This window comes from Quercus robur, chromosome 5, assembly GCF_932294415.1.
Source record: "Quercus robur chromosome 5, dhQueRobu3.1, whole genome shotgun sequence".
NCBI classification, from domain to species: domain Eukaryota; kingdom Viridiplantae; phylum Streptophyta; class Magnoliopsida; order Fagales; family Fagaceae; genus Quercus; species Quercus robur.
In genome coordinates, this window is record NC_065538.1 from 82,087,872 (window position 1) to 82,104,073 (window position 16,202).

Genomic DNA, 16,202 nt, shown 5'->3' on the forward strand with positions numbered 1-16,202 from the left:
TAGCTTGAAAATGTAAGCGCAATTATATATTTATTTTGTTTAGTACAAAATGTAAGAGTACGTTAATATATTATTTAATAATGTTTTTATATTTCTTTTTTTTAACAATCTCAACTAAAATTTTGACAATTTATCATAAGAAATGTTCAAACTATATTTTTCATCTGAAAGTTGTTTGGATAAAATCATTTAGGTCAGCCGTGACTGTAGGAAGAAGGCAATATGGTTTGTTTACTATGTATCCTGAAAAAAAAAAAAAAAAAAAAAAAAAAAAAAAAAAAAAAAAAAAAAAAAAAAAAAAAAAAAAAAAAAAACATTATTATTAACCTCTTCCATTCTTCTTGATAAATTTATTTCTTCACAATATTTTATAAGCATGTATAAACAAACCTAAAAAAATATTATAGGAGTTACGGCATTCATGCACAAGGCCAACTTAAAAATTAGTGGTCTCAAACTTCAACTAAAACTAGGTCAATTTATTTATCAAGTCGGGAATTTTGATTGATGTTTAGTGAATTAGTTTGTTAATTTAACCATACCAACATGTGGCATGGATTATAGCCTTGTTTCAATTAATAAGTGTATATAATTAATAGAATTAAATTAAACTAAATTAAAATGTTGTCTTTACTAAAATATTGAATATTCAAATAAAAGAGAAATTTCTCAAATGATACTCATATATGATTTTAATATGCTAATTCATCTCACCCTATTTTGGGTTGGTGACCATTCTAAAAGTAACTTAAATATAAACATGTACATAAACATAAACCTAGATTTTAAACATATTTAATAAATAAATAATTTTACACATTCATCTCTTATATGCATGTTTTTGTGCTAAATCTATACAAATAATAGAGAAAATAATTAGTTTTTTTTTAGATAGAACACAAAAATGGCTTACACAAAGCGGGACACCGTTTAAAACCAAACTTCAACAGGAAATTCTATTCATACAATAAAGGATCACAACCCAATCCAAAAAATTGAGGTACAAAATATTTTTAAATCTTAAAAATAAAAAGATAAATAAAATCTCTAAAATTAAGAAAACAAAATGAAAAGGTTTATAGATTTTTAAATAATGCAAAAAGGTTCTTAAAAAACTATTCCTATATTTATTCTTAGAGATTTTTAAAATCTATAATCACTTGTATTTTTTTTTAAGTAATACTAAGTTTTTTTTTTTTTTTTTTTTTTTTTTTTTTGATTAGAAAGTATCCTTTTTTAGCTTAGCCAAATATATATATATGGGTTGGGTTCAAGTTACACTTGGTGTAACTCTAAACAATGTTACACCACCCAATAACTTGTTATTGAATTAATATTTTGAAAATCCAACCATTGAATTACATGTTTTATATGTTTTTAACATGCATGCCAATTTTCATATCAATCGGATGTTATTTACCATTTGATTTATAACTCATTTTTTATGCATTATTTTAAACTACAAAAATTTGAATTTTAACAATTGATTGATGACATGGCTATAATCTTTGATCACCTCGAAATTTTGTAAGCATGAAGAATATACGAAGATAATGTAATCTAACGGTGGATTTGTCAATATTCACATCCAATTAAAAAATATTGAGTGGTATAACATTACTTAGAGTTATATCAGGTGTAACTTGAACCCAACTCTTTATATATATATATATAATGTAAATATAAAAGAACATTTTGCATTTTACACAAATATCCATTATAATCTCAAACCTATGTTGAGCATTGAAAGCTTAATTAGTGTGAAAACACTAATGCTTGTTTAGACCTCCAATTTTAAATTACGACTTAATTGTTTTTACTCTAACTTATCTAAGTGCAAAACAAGAGTAAAGCATTCGAAATAAACTGATAACACTACTCTAAGCCATAAGCAAGCATAATAAGCAATAAACGTAAAGCTTAAAGAGTAGGAAAGAGAGATGCAAATACAAGATAACATCGAGGCGTGTCAACAAAGAGGAAACCGAAGTACTCAGCATAAAACCTCTCTGCAGCCCCCCAAGTTCTTGTTACCAATGAACTTCTCGGAGTCTTGTCTTCACTAGCTTTCTAGATCCTGCAATTCCACCTAATTGCATCTGCCACTCAATGGCTTCTTCCAATACCTTCCAAAGGCACCAAAACTTCTCTCAACACTCAGAATGGGTGAGGTAAGTGTCTGGACTAAGACCTTCACAAGGATATGTAAATGGAGAGGTGGGAGTAGATGAAAACTTTAGACAAATGATGTAGAGGATTGAGGGTAAAAAAATCTCTAACTCTCAAGTGTTTAACTAGGATTTCTCTCTCAAAAATTTCTTCAGAAAATACTCTTTATTTTTCTTACATTTCATGAATAATGAGGGTTTATATAGTGTTGGTAAAAAATGGGAAAGGTCACACTCCAAAAAGCAACAGGCAGTAGGTTTTGTGGGTCACTGGTGACTTGGCCTGAGTCACGAGTCACTCACGAAAACTAGCCTGTCACATGTGCTTCTCACATGGCTGGTTTTGCAAGTCATTAATCACGAGTGTCACGAAAACCACTTCTTCACAGATTCTTCCCCAAACTCTTACACATAGCCCTTACATTAAATCCCACAAAAATATTGAGAAATGATTCAACAAAATTACAATCAAATTTGACACGAAATTAAAGCCAACAGAAAAACATAGTTGTAAATCACAACTTTTCAAGCATGAAATGCATATTATAAAGCATTAGTTTGTACAAATTTTATATTCATTACACAAAAGAAGTATATCAAAGATACTCTATGTTTTCATTTAAAGAATAACATCAGAATAAATTTTAATAACAATATAAAGCAAGATCAATACTTTACATTGGGTTATATATTGACCCCAGTTGATTAATTCAATAATCCATGTTAATTAATTAGTCAAATTACATGAAAATCAAGTGAAGGCACAATTAAATCACCAACTTAAATTAAATGTAACGGAAAATAAGTTTGACACGACGATTTGATCACAATGGAGAAAACCCTTGCAGGCAAAAACTAAATTTCAAGTTACTACTTCCGAAGAATCCACTAATTAAGAATCGAGCAGTTACAAGTATAATGAATCTTACCCTATCCGCCCTATCCTAAAGTATCTATCTACAGTAGAACCTGTTGACCTATATCAGTATTAGCTCCAATACCTATTAGACTTGTTCTTGTAGAGAAGTCTCCTTTGCACGGATCTTAGTACATGACTAGTACCACATGGACCAAAACTTATCTGAAATATACATTTAAAAAAAAAAAAAAAAAAAAAAAACCTGAAGCTTGATGGATTGAGAGATGTCAAGCTAGGTATTGAGGTTTATTAAATCTCAATAGATCGATAGGTATTGAGCAAATGTCAGTATTTGCAATTCCATCTTTTATTGAGTAGTTCCTTGGGTGTTCGAATGTCTATTCAATCATTTAAATGTTTTCTTGAACACACTAGAAACTAAAACTCAATTATACTTAAAGTGTGTTTTGTATTGAGATTTGCCAATTTACAAATATGACTCTAACATTTTGGATTAGTTCCTTGCCTAAGAGAAAGCATATATCCCTTTATATATATATATATATATATATATATATATATAAAGGTAGACCTCACGTAGTAAAGCATGAGATTCTGTCATGCGGCGCATTTTTTGTAAAGAGAATTGAAATACTCTCAAGTACCTTATCAAAGATAAGAACAAATTAAATATTGATTTTTTTATTTCATTTGTTTTAATGTTTGAAGACTTTTCTAATTAGAAAATAAATAAAGATTCTTTTTTTTTTTTTTTTGGTTCAATATTTCAAGATTTTTCCTCCCTCACACATCCACACAAAACTCTTTGCATTCAAATTCATCTTTTTCACCTCTTGCACTTCTACTCCTTTATATATACCTACACATACCCCTTCATGATATCCCATGTCAAATACACATAGACCAAAAATAATGTCATTTACCTTTAATTTTTTGACAACATCTACCTACCTCTGACATTATTGTCCCATCTAATTCTACCTTCTAAGAGTTGGCTAGAACCATGGAAGGTGGCTTGCATTTTATGTTGTGGTTCGACATTGTGGACTTGTGGGTTTTGCAAAGGCTGTGATTGACTTTGAATATTTGAGATGTTGACAATGTGGGAAAGCCATAAGTGTATTTTGTTTTAGAACTAAGGAGAAAGAAAGGAAAAAAAACACATCTTATATCAACTTTTATTCTACAATATTTCCAAAGTTGTTTTTTTATTTCTAATTATTTGAATTGAATAATTATAATGAATATATGTAAGCAATTCATAATTGTTTCTTCTTATGATGGACTCATTACTAACAATCATGTTATCTGTACATTACATGTGTAACTGACATAAATTTAGATTAGTTTAGCATATGTGGGGAAAACATTTTTTTGGAAGACATATTTAATTAGTGTTGTTTGGTGTTTTGCATGAAGTAAAATATTGATCAAATCGTAAATACTTTAGTTTGTGATGCAGATTGGTTAATAGAGAATAAAATATTTTAATATTTTATGTTGTTTTCTCTTTCCTAGAGGAATTAGGATTTATTTGCTTTTACAAGTTCAATTAAAATCTTTTTCCTAGTTGAATTAGGATTTTAATTGTTTTTCTTTTCATAGTTAAGTTGTTTTTTCCTTTCTTAAGTAGAAGTATGTTTATTATTTCTTTTTCTAAAAGGAGTAGGAGAAATTCTATTCCTATAAATACTCTTTATAGAGATATTAATTAATATTATGTGTTTATTAATAAAAGTTTGCTAGAGAAGTTTTCTCTATTATTTTGCCTACTAGCCTAGGGTTCTTGTAGAACTTAGGTTTCTTGAAAGAGTTGTAGTAATTGTGTATTACAGATTCCGCTTCTACACGCTCACACTACCTAAGTTTGACTAGGAAGCCACAAAGAATGACTGAATGACACTCTCCCTTAAAGCCACCCAGCAGTAATTGGGGGATGGATATTTGAATTGTGGGAGGCACATGCACAACCATGGCTACCGAATCACTGAGTATGATTTTCTTTTTTCTTCTGTATGTTTGAAACTTGAATTTGGTTCAATTGGTTCAATTAATTGAATTTTCTTTTATCTTTTAACATGTATTAGGGTATGTGGGCTTTGGGCCCACATTGTTTACTTGTATAGCATACTTACTTATACTGCACATTCTGCCTTTTATATAAAGGCACTCATGTATATTCTATTACTTGAGAAATACAATACAAATATCCATCCCCCAATCAAATATCCATCCCCTAATCAATTGTGCACATTGTGCATATGCCTCCCACAATTCAAATATCCATCCCCCAAAGACCACTACCTCCCATTACCGCCGTGCATCTTGCTCTGATTACATTTTTGCAAGTACCACTGTGATCGTCTTGCCCTGATCCACTCATCTGTGGAACTCTCGCAGCCATCAGAGATTGCACGCGCCGGTCAAAGTTTCAGCCAAATCCTTCCACGCTCTTCACGTGTCACCAATGTTGTTCTAATCTTGTCGCCGCCATTACCATTGGAATCGTCTTTTTCCGATCTACATCATCGGACAAGAATCAGCCTCATCTGACATCACACGCCTCCATGCACAGCCTGAAGTTTCTATTCGTTTATGTCACATGCTTACGTGCCACTAGGTTCATTGCTGACGTAATCTAGCTGAAGTTATCGGCCACGTCAGCCCTAGTTGACTCACCTGCTGACGTTATCTACTGATTGTTGACGTCATCTTTAGTTGACTTGGACTGTGGTTGACCGTTGACTTTCTGCTGCGTTGACCGTTGACCTTTCTGTGGAGTTGACCTTTGACTTTTTGCACTCTAGGTGCTCCTTATTCAATTTTTTGTGTAGATTTCATTTTTACAGTCCATTTTTACATATTTTGCTTCTAAATGAAGAACAAGGACATGTCTTCTTCTTCTTGCAATAATCATCGTTGACAATCCAACAAACGTTTTTGCAATTTTTGCAAACGTCTTGGCCACAATATTGAGACTTGCTATCACTGCAACAAATCAATTGTTTCAATTTCTACTACTACTATTGCTAACACTGAGAGTATCCAACCAATGGCTCCCGTCTTTGCTAAGTCAACATCTTTTGGATCCACTATCACCATTTCCACAGTTGACCTTTAAAACATCATCATTATTGTCATCCATATGGTTGGTAATACATCTTATTCCTTTTCTCTATTAGTTTTATCTGGTATGTCTCATTCCTTTTGGCTTATGGGATTCTACTTGTTGCAATCAGATGACATCTCACTCATCCTTATTTTCTGAACTTAAACCTACATCACACCCTCTTAATATTCGCACAGCAAATGGTTTCACAATGTCTGGACATAATATAGGTTCCGTTTCAACCTCTAACCTTTTGGTTCTTGGGGTTTTTAATGTTCCTGACCTTTCTTACAATTTATTTTCTGTGAGACAATTAGCTGAGTTGGGTTATCACATTATCTTTGATTATTTTGGGTGTATTGTGCATGATCTAAGGACGGGACAGGAGTTTGGAATTGGTCCCAAAGTTGGGCGTATGTTTCCCCTGGACAATCTTCGTTTTCCACTTGTTGCTCCTATTTCTATTGCTGCAGCTACTGCAGTTTCTTCTATTCCTTTCCTTGCACTTTGGCATGCTCGACTTGGTCACGCATCTTCCTCTTAAGTACAACAATTGGCTTCTAGAGGTTTATTAGGTTCAGTGTCTCCAGAAAATTTTGGTTATGTTTCATGTTAGTTAGGAAAACAACCAACTTGGCCTTTCAATACTAGTGAATTAATATCCACTGATATCATTGATCTTATTCATTCTGATATTTGGGGCCTTCCTCTGTCTCTAGTATTGGTGGATTTCAATATTTTGTTATCTTTGTTGATGATTACTCTTGCTATAGCTAGATTTTTCATATAAAACATCGTTTTGAATTATTGTAAGTATATTGTAATTTTGCAAAAATGGTTGAAACTCAGTTTTCCAAACGCATCAAAAATTTTCGATCTGATAATGTTTTTGAATATACTCAATATGCTTTCCAAGCTATTTTGCATTCCTATGGAATTGTTCATCAACTAACTTATCCAGGTACCTTTTAGCAAAATGGTAGAACCGAACGAAAATTTCATCATATTTTTGGCACTGTTTGTGCTCTCCTTTTCTCTGCCAAAGTTCCTACTCCTTTTTGGGGTGAAATTGCACTTCATGCTATTAATCGCATTCCCAATCCTGTCATCCAAAATCAAACTCCATATAAGTGCCTTTTTGGGTCACCTCTAGATTATCATCACCTTCACTCTTTCGGTTATGCCTGTTTCGTTCTTCTTCAGCCACATGAACATAACAAACTTGAGCCTCAATCAAAGCTTTGTTGTTTTCTTAGCTATGGCGAAACTCGAAGGGGATATCAGTGTTATGATCCTATCTCTCATCGTCTTCGTATCTCCCGCAATATTGTCTTTTAGGAACATCGCTCCTTTTTCGAGCTATCTCACTTTCGTGCCTCCCTACTTTCCTCTTCTGTCTTAGATCTTTTTCCAAATGTGGCATATATTCCTTCTGTAGCCATTCCTCATCCTCCTGTAGTTACTCCTGATTCTCCTATAAACTTCTCTGTCCAACCACTAGATATCACTGATCCCTTTCCAAGTTCACCCTTTAATGAACAGGTCGAAGACGAGCTACCCAACCTTGAGCTTGGGTCCCCTGCTCCTGCTCCGCCTAAAGATCTTGCACAAAACATTCCACCTCATCACTCAACTCGAGTAAGATCCATTCCTACACATTTACTTAACTATCATTGTTACATTGCCCTTGCCACACTGCACGAGCCTCACACCTATCGTGAAGCTTCCACTGACTCTTTATGGCAGATTGCAATGAAAGAGGAACTTGATGCATTATCTAAAAACCATACTAGAGATTTGGTGACTCTCTTCCCTGGAAATCTGTGGTTGGTTGTAAGTTGATCTACAAGATTAAGATTTGCTCTGATAGGTCCATTGAGTGCTACAATGCTCGTCTTATTGCAAAAGGTTTTACACAAGAGTATGGGATTGATTATGAAAAGACCTTTACTCCAGTTGCTCGTATCTCATCTGTTCATGCCCTTTTATTGTTACACTGCCCTTGCTACACTGCATGAGCCTCACACCTATCATGAGGCTTCCACTAACCATTTATGGCAAATTGCAATGAAAGAGGAATTTGATGCATTATCTAAAAACCAAACTTGAGATTTGGTAACCCTCCCCCTTGGAAATCTGTGGTTGGTTGTAAGTGGATTTACAAGATTAAGACTTGCTCTAATAGGTCCATTAAGCGCTATAAAGCTCGTCTTGTTGCAAAAGGTTTTACACAAGAGTATGAGATTGATTATGAAGAGACCTTTGCTCCAGTTGCTCGTATCTCATCTGTTCATGCCCTTTTATTGTTACACTACCCTTGCTAGACTGCATGAGCCTCACACCTATCGTGAGGCTTCCACTAACCCTTTATGTCAGATTGCAATGAAAGAGGAACTTGATGCATTATCTAAAAACCAAACTTGAGATTTGGTGACCCTCCCCCTTGGAAATCTGTGGTTGGTTGTAAGTGGATTTACAAGATTAAGACTTGCTCTAATGGGACCATTAAGCGCTATAAAGCTCGTCTTGTTGCAAAAGGTTTTACACAGGAGTATGGGATTGATTATGAAGAGACCTTTGCTTCGGTTGCTTGTATCTCATCTGTTCATGCCCTCTTAGCTGTTGCTGCCACTAGTAAATGAGACCTTTTTCAGATAGATGTCAAAAATACATTCCTTAATGGGGATTTAAGTGAAGAAGTTTATATGCAAAGTTTCTCTATTGAATCAAACAAGGTTTGTCATCTTCGGCGTGCACTTTATGGCCTTAAACAAGCTCCACGAGTTTGGTTTGCCAAATTTATTTCTACCATCTCTCGTTTGGATTACATGGCCAGTCATTATGATTCTGCCTTATTTCTTCACCGCACTGACAAATGCATTGTTTTACTTCTCTTGTATATGGATGATATGATTATAACTAGTGATGACTTTAGTGGCATTCAAGAACTCAAGAATTTTCTCAGTCAGTAGTTTGAGATGAAAGATCTTGGACACCTTAGCTACTTCTTAGATCTTGAAATCACTCATTTTACAAATGGACTTTATATTACTCAAACCAAGTATGCCTCTGAACTCTTGTCTTAAGCTGAACTCACTAATAGCAAGACTGTTGACACTCCAGTTGAGCTTAATGCTCATCTGACTCCCTCAAGGGGGAAACCATTGTCTAATCCCTCTCTTTACAGACGCTTAGTTGGTAGCCTAGTGTATCTCACTGTTACTCATCTAGACATTTCCTATGATGTTCACCAAGTGAGGTAGTATCTGTCTGCTTCATGGTCGACTCACTATGCTGCTGTTTTGCACATTCTTCGATACCTAAAGGGCACTCTCTTCCATGGTCTTTTCTACTCTGCTCTGTCTCCTCTTGTTCTCCGTGCATTTCCTGATGCTGACTAGGTAGGAGATCCAATTGATTGTAGGTCCACCACTAGTTATTGCTTTCTTCTTAGTTCTTCTCTGATTTCTTGGTGAAGTAAGAAACAAATTCATGTGGCCTGCTCTAGTACTGAAGCAAAATATCATGCCCTTGCTAATACCACATCTAAGCTCCTTTGGCTACAATGGTTTCTCAAAGACTTAGGTGTGTCCACATCCTCTGCTACTCCTTTTTATTGTGACAACCATAGTGTCACTCATATTGCTCACAATGATATCTTCCATGAACGGACTAAACACATTAAAATTGATTGTCATTTTATCCGTTATCACCTTGTTCATGTGTTCTTAAGCTGATCTCAGTCTCCTCTAAAGATCAACTTGCAGATATCTTCACCAAGTCACATCTTAAGGGACACCTTTGTACTTTGGTTGACAACTTCAAATTGGTCTCACATCCACCTTGAGTTTGAGGGGGGCTGTTAACGTGTATTAGGGTATGTGGGATTTGGGCCCACCTTGTTTAATTGTATAACACACTTACTTGTACTGCACACTCTACCTCCTATATAAAGGCATTAATGTATATTCTATTATTTGAGAAATACAATACAATCATTCAATATTTCTAACACCCTTTATTCTGGTTGTGAATGAGGGAAATCTTGATTGCTTATGGTGGTGGGGTTGATGGTGGAATTTAGATAAGCAGTGAATATTTACAATAGAAAATTTTGGGATCTTTTTCCATCAAATGTTTGAAAATGTACTTTAGATGGTTTTTAGGAATGCAACCAAAAACTTCCCTATAGATGTTTTTAATTGAAAATGATTTCAATCGAAAAGTTTTTTTTTTTTTTTTTTTAAATAGGAGTTGAAAATTATTTTATGTTGAAACAAATGCAACCTTTGCTCATGAAGAAAAAAAAACTATATATATAATTAATCTTTTTAATTAAGACATAGAATGCCTAAAAATTGAATTAAGTTGAAATTTCAAACTGTTTAAACACAATTAAAATTAAAGTGGATCCTCCAATTCCTTTACAAGTTGAAAAGTCTCTCGAACAAAAGCTTGCAGTTTATCAAAGAACTTTACTATCGGCTGGGTTGCCATGCATCTTCTTCCTTAATTATTTAGTACAATGCAATTGATTTTTTTTTTTTAAAAGTACAATGCAATTTGTATTTATATGCTATCAAGAAGAAATTTCAATTATGAAAGTCCCATCTTGGACCCCATAAAATTAAGAAGATAAAGTTCACTCAGTATCATATGCAAAATGATCTTCATAGTGACATCCTACTCCAAGTGTGATTCTTCAAAATTCTATTTGTTTCCAGTCGTTGTAGTTGACCGATTCATTTTCTCATTTAGATGAAATAGGTTTTAGTACAATTAAAAACAAATTAACTAGTAAAATAATATAATATAAACTCAAAAAATCATGTGAAAAAAATATTAATATTTTTATTAAATGGCTTGTTTTATTAGTGTAAAATACCATGTATGTATACTCCAAAAATACCTAATATCTAGCAATAATTAATATTGTGACCTTTGTCTTTCTTTTCAGTCAAAGTTGTTGTTGATCCAAGAAAGGAACAAAAGGTCTAAACATGTTTATTACATCAATATTATATATATTTCATCGATTTACCCCAAAAAAAAAAAAAAAAAAAAATAGAAATGAATAAGTAAAGACCAACACGTCTTCTCAAAAGAAAAAAAAAAGAGTAAAGACCAAGACTTCAAAAAAAGACTTAAATGCTTACCCAAAATAAAGATTAGTAAAAGAAGATAGACTTGAGCCTTGGACGTGCTTTGGCCTAATAACCAGAGAGAGAGAGAGAGAGAATGCAATTACCTATCCCCAATATTGTCAAGGAGCTATGGAATGCTTGGAATCTCAGGAGCTGTATTTTCTTAAGCCTCTGGCTGCAAGCAATTTTAGTTCTATTTGCATTCCTCAGAAAACGGACCAGAAGCAAGCTGGTCCACGGGCTCATATGGTTTGCATACTTGCTTGCAGACTGGATTGCACCTGTTGCCATTGGACTAATCTCCAAGAGCGAAGGTGTTGGTTGTGAAGCCAAGGGGAATAAGGACTTAATGGCATTCTGGGCTTCATTTCTTTTGTTGCATTTTGGTGGCCCTGATACCATCACTTCTTTTGCTCTTGAGGATAATGAGTTCTGGCTTAGGCACTTGGTTGGACTTATTTTACAGATTGTAGCAACTGCTTATATCTTCTATCAATCGCTTCCTAACAACTTTTGGGCTCCCACTATCATGGTGTTTCTTGTGGGATGTATCAAGTATGGAGAGCGAACACGTGCTCTCTTTCTTGCAAGCTTGAACCAGTTTGGATGTTCAGTGTTGCCAAAGCCAGAACCTGGGTCTGATTATGAAGAAATCATGGAGATGCACTTTTCAAATACGTTGGAACAGGTTGAAACACAAGTAGATGTGATGCCAAGCTTGGAGGATGAAAATCTTAGAAGGTCATACTCAGTCGACAAAGCTCTCATTTCTGCAAATGGTCCTGAATCCAAAGGTGAAAGGAAACCGTTAGATAACTTGCAATTAATACAGGAAGCACATCGTCTCTTTGAAAAATACAAGGGTCTTATTGTAGGCCTTCTTTTCAGTTCCAAGGACCGAGAAGAGAGCCGAGATTTATTTCTTACTAGAACTCCAGCAGAAGCATTCAGACTAATTGAGTGTGAGCTAAATTTCATGTATGAGTATCTCCACACCAAGGTGGTTGTTGTTCGGTGCACATTTGGGTACTTTCTACGCTTTATTAGCTTTACTTTAATCATTGGAGCATTGGCATTATTTTCAATTGAGAATCAGCATGAGTTTCATCATGTTAGAAAGTTTGATATCATCCTTACTTATGTCTTGCTTGTTGGGGCACTAGGCCTCGAGGCCATATCAGTACTAATGCTTATATTATCTGACCGGACCCTCCTAGCTGTGAAGAGTAACTGGAGCAATCACTTTGAAAAATACTTCTTGAAAAGAAGAAGGTGGTCTAAGTCAGTCTCCAACATGGATGTATACATTAGCTACTAAAGTTGCTGCTGAGGAAGTACTAGCGAAGATGACTATATTGTGGGTTTCGCATTCAAAGAGGGTCGATGAAGATCTTGAGAGCTTTATTTTCACCGAGCTGAGCTTGAAATCTAGGAATGCGAACACTATAAGAGAAGCCAGGGATGCATCTTCACAAAGAGGTAACTGGGCTCTTCTTCAGACTTCAAGCTATTTCAAACTAAAATGGAGCATTGGGGAGTATCAGTACTCGGAAAGCCTTCTCGTTTGGCACATGGCTACTGAGCTGCTTTACACTCAGGAAACCGAATCAAGTACTGATAATGATAATAAAAGTTATAGAGAAACATGCAAATTACTTTCAGATTATATGTTTTATCTTCTTGTCATGAAGCCTCAAATGATGGCTCCAGTGTTAGGCAATTGGAAGATAGTCTTCCAGGACACTTGCGCAGAAGCTAAGAGATTCTTTCAAAAATACCCCATATCGAATAAAGTTGAAGCCTGTAGAAAAATCAATGATGTGGAAACGAAATACAGATCAGTTGATGTGAAGGGAACTGTAAGCAAATCTGTGTTCTTTGATGGACGACTCTTGGCAAAGGGTCTCTCGGAGTTGGAGATAGACAAATGGAAGCTAATGAGCCGAGTTTGGGTGGAATTGATGTCTTATGCTGCCATTAATTGTAGGCCAAATGTACATGCACAGCAACCTAGTAGGGGTGGAGAGCTGTTGACATTCATTTGGTTACTGATGAATCACCTGGGCTTTGGAACACAGTTCTACGAGCAGGAACGCCAAGCCAAAGCCAAAATGGTCCCACGAAAGTAAGGTCACAAGGACTAAAGGAACCCAAAAAAAGATGGGGGTGTGACAGGTTGCTGAGTGGATAGACGATTTTTGTTCGGATTAAATAAAAGGGTAGGAATTCAGTCAATTCACATCATTAGTGTCTGTCTAGCAGCATCTTTCTGTTTTAGCTAATTTGCTTGCAATTCCTGTACTTTGGTCTTAATTAAATCCAATAGTGAAAGAGTTAATTTGCACAAACTCAAGTTATTTTGACCCAAAATTTTAGGTTAATGTCAATTTTATGCTAATTGCCAAATTTTAGCCTAATTGTTTCCATGATTACCTAATTTACAGAAGTAGAAGTATGCATGGATTCACATATACTTAATCACAACTGCATAAATTAAACACCCAAAATTACGAGGAGGAAACGGGAGCATTGGCCTGGAAAACTTCTTTATAGTGGTGTCACCTCTAAAATAATCTACTAGAGTAGTTGTAATACGTCTTACATACAAAACCCTCAAAGCTTGCAATTGACTTCTAGATTCATTCTTGCAATTGACTTCTTGAGTCATTTCTCTCCCCTAGTCACTAGATATGCAATTGAGCTTCAATTGCAATCTGCAAGTCCCCTTGGCAATTCTTGGCTGTTTCAATGGTTTGGAAGCTCCAATCAATGCACAAAGTTCAGTAGTAGTTATGAGTGTGACGGTTTTAATCTCCTCTCATGAAAATTTAGTAATTATAGAGGGATAAGGTAGACAGATGAAAAGATTATCATTCTAGGATTTTTGGGTTCTCTCTAACTACTCAAAATGAGTATCTCCTTGTTGAAATTTGTGAAAAAATGAGAGTTATATAGTAAGGGTAAAACTTGGAAGAGCAGTGAAATTCATAATAGAAATTTCTTAAGTTTTATCATTTTCAGAGGACAGAGAGGTGAAGTTTTGTACGAACCTTTTGCCAACTATTTTTAAACTTTAGTTTTCAAATCATAATTCACTTAATACCACCAAAATCATATGAGCTCACATCTACATAAATTATTGTATCCTCTTGAAGGACTACTAATTTGATCCTTTCAACCATAGTTTTCAAACCCAAACCGTTCAAAGAACCGTTAAAATGAGAGGTTTAAGGTTTTAAAGGTTCAATCAAGGTTCGACCGAGGTCGAACTGTGATGACATCATAATTAATTTAATAATAAAATAAATATAATATATTAAATTTGTAAATATTAGCAAATTTGACTAAAATATCTTTAAAAATTGAAACAAACTTTCAAATAAAAGATTATTACTTATTCTTATTGTACCTAAATGATATAAATTAATGAATTACCTATAATATTAAAAAAAAAATCCAAATAAGAGTAGAGATGATTAGGGGTGGCAAAATTGAACATGACCTGCAAACCCGATACGACACGACATGAAATTAGTAGGTCATGAGTTGAGATTTAATGGGTTCATGTTATATTCAGGTTGACACAACTGACCCGTTTAATAAATGGGTTGAATTAGTGTCCATCACATAGAACCCGTTTCACTCGTTTAATTAAATGACATTTTACCAATATACCTTTCAAACCCTAGGTATATAAACTTCTTAATTGTTGTGGTTTATTTATTTATTTATTTTTTTGACATATTATGATTTATTATATGTGATATTGAGATATGCTTTAGTTTTGAATTATTATTTGTAATGCAGTTACTTATTAGTTCTAATTTTTATATAAAAATATTTATTTGTTTGGGTTTTCATAATTCATATCAATTTGTTTAATACTAAAATTATTATTATTATTTTCGTTTTGATAAAATATGATAAATAAGACGACACTACTGACCCGTTTAATAAATGGGTTGTATTAAGGTTGAGAAATCTTGACCTGTTTAATAAACATGTCGGATTAGAATTGACCTATATAGTCTAATACTTATGATTTGACATAACATGAACCTGACATGCGAACACAAATTACCATCCTAGATATGATGAGATTAAAAAAAAAATTAAAAAAAAAGAGAGTAAAAACTCAGGACTTTTTGCATGGGGTATTTGATGTTCACTGAAAAAACCATGGGGTATTTGACTGTTTGCATTTTTCAAAAGTTGGGAAGAGGGTTCATCTTCAATTTTAATCTCATTATTACATTCTAACTCCCATCTACACACCCCCTCCTGTCATTTCAGTTTATCTCTTCACATTATTAATTTCCTTTTATGATGCTTTACTTCCTTTACACAGTTTCCCAGCACCAACTCCTACTCCCATCTCCTTCTTCCTCCTCACATCTACGACTTATCTCATCTTCTTCTTTTTTCTTTTTCTTTTTCTTTTTTTAAATCTCACCATACCATCAGTGCTTCTTATATTTTTTGCTTCATTTTCGCTTTTTATTATTTTTTTCTCACTTCAGATCCATGCTAGAATTTCATATGGGAAAGCAAATTTCTTCACATACATACGGTTGAACCAGCTTACTGTTTGAACGGTTTTCCAGGTTAGACCTTGGTTCAAGCGGTTCTCTCATATTATTTACATGCCCGGTTCATGTATATAAAAAACCGTCTTCATGAACGGTTTATGTTTAACCCAATCGAACCGTACGGTCCGGTTCGAGTTTAAAAACCATGCTCTCAATTCCTCTCGCCCAATAGGAAAATGTTACTTAGGGTCCGTTTGGATATAACTTATTTTACTGAAAACTGAAAACACTGTAGCAGAATAATTTTTAAATGTGTAAATAGTGTCATAAAACCTATTTTTAATATTTTTTTTTCTGAATAAAGTAGTTGTG

The 16,202-nt window shown here is 34.1% G+C and overlaps 1 protein-coding gene across 2 annotated transcripts in view; it reads left to right on the forward strand.

The window, feature by feature from the left end:
* The window catches only part of LOC126727380 (uncharacterized), a 139,578-nt gene that overhangs the window by 30,184 nt on the left and 93,192 nt on the right, over positions 1-16,202 (forward strand). The window contains exon 2 of one of the 2 annotated variants that reach the window (XM_050432995.1): positions 12,355-12,573. In XM_050432995.1, coding sequence (XP_050288952.1) covers positions 12,355-12,573 — 219 coding nt within the window. Of the gene's footprint in view, positions 1-11,314; positions 12,302-12,354; positions 12,574-16,202 lie in introns of those variants that run through there. The other variant, XM_050432994.1, reaches the window with a different exon arrangement.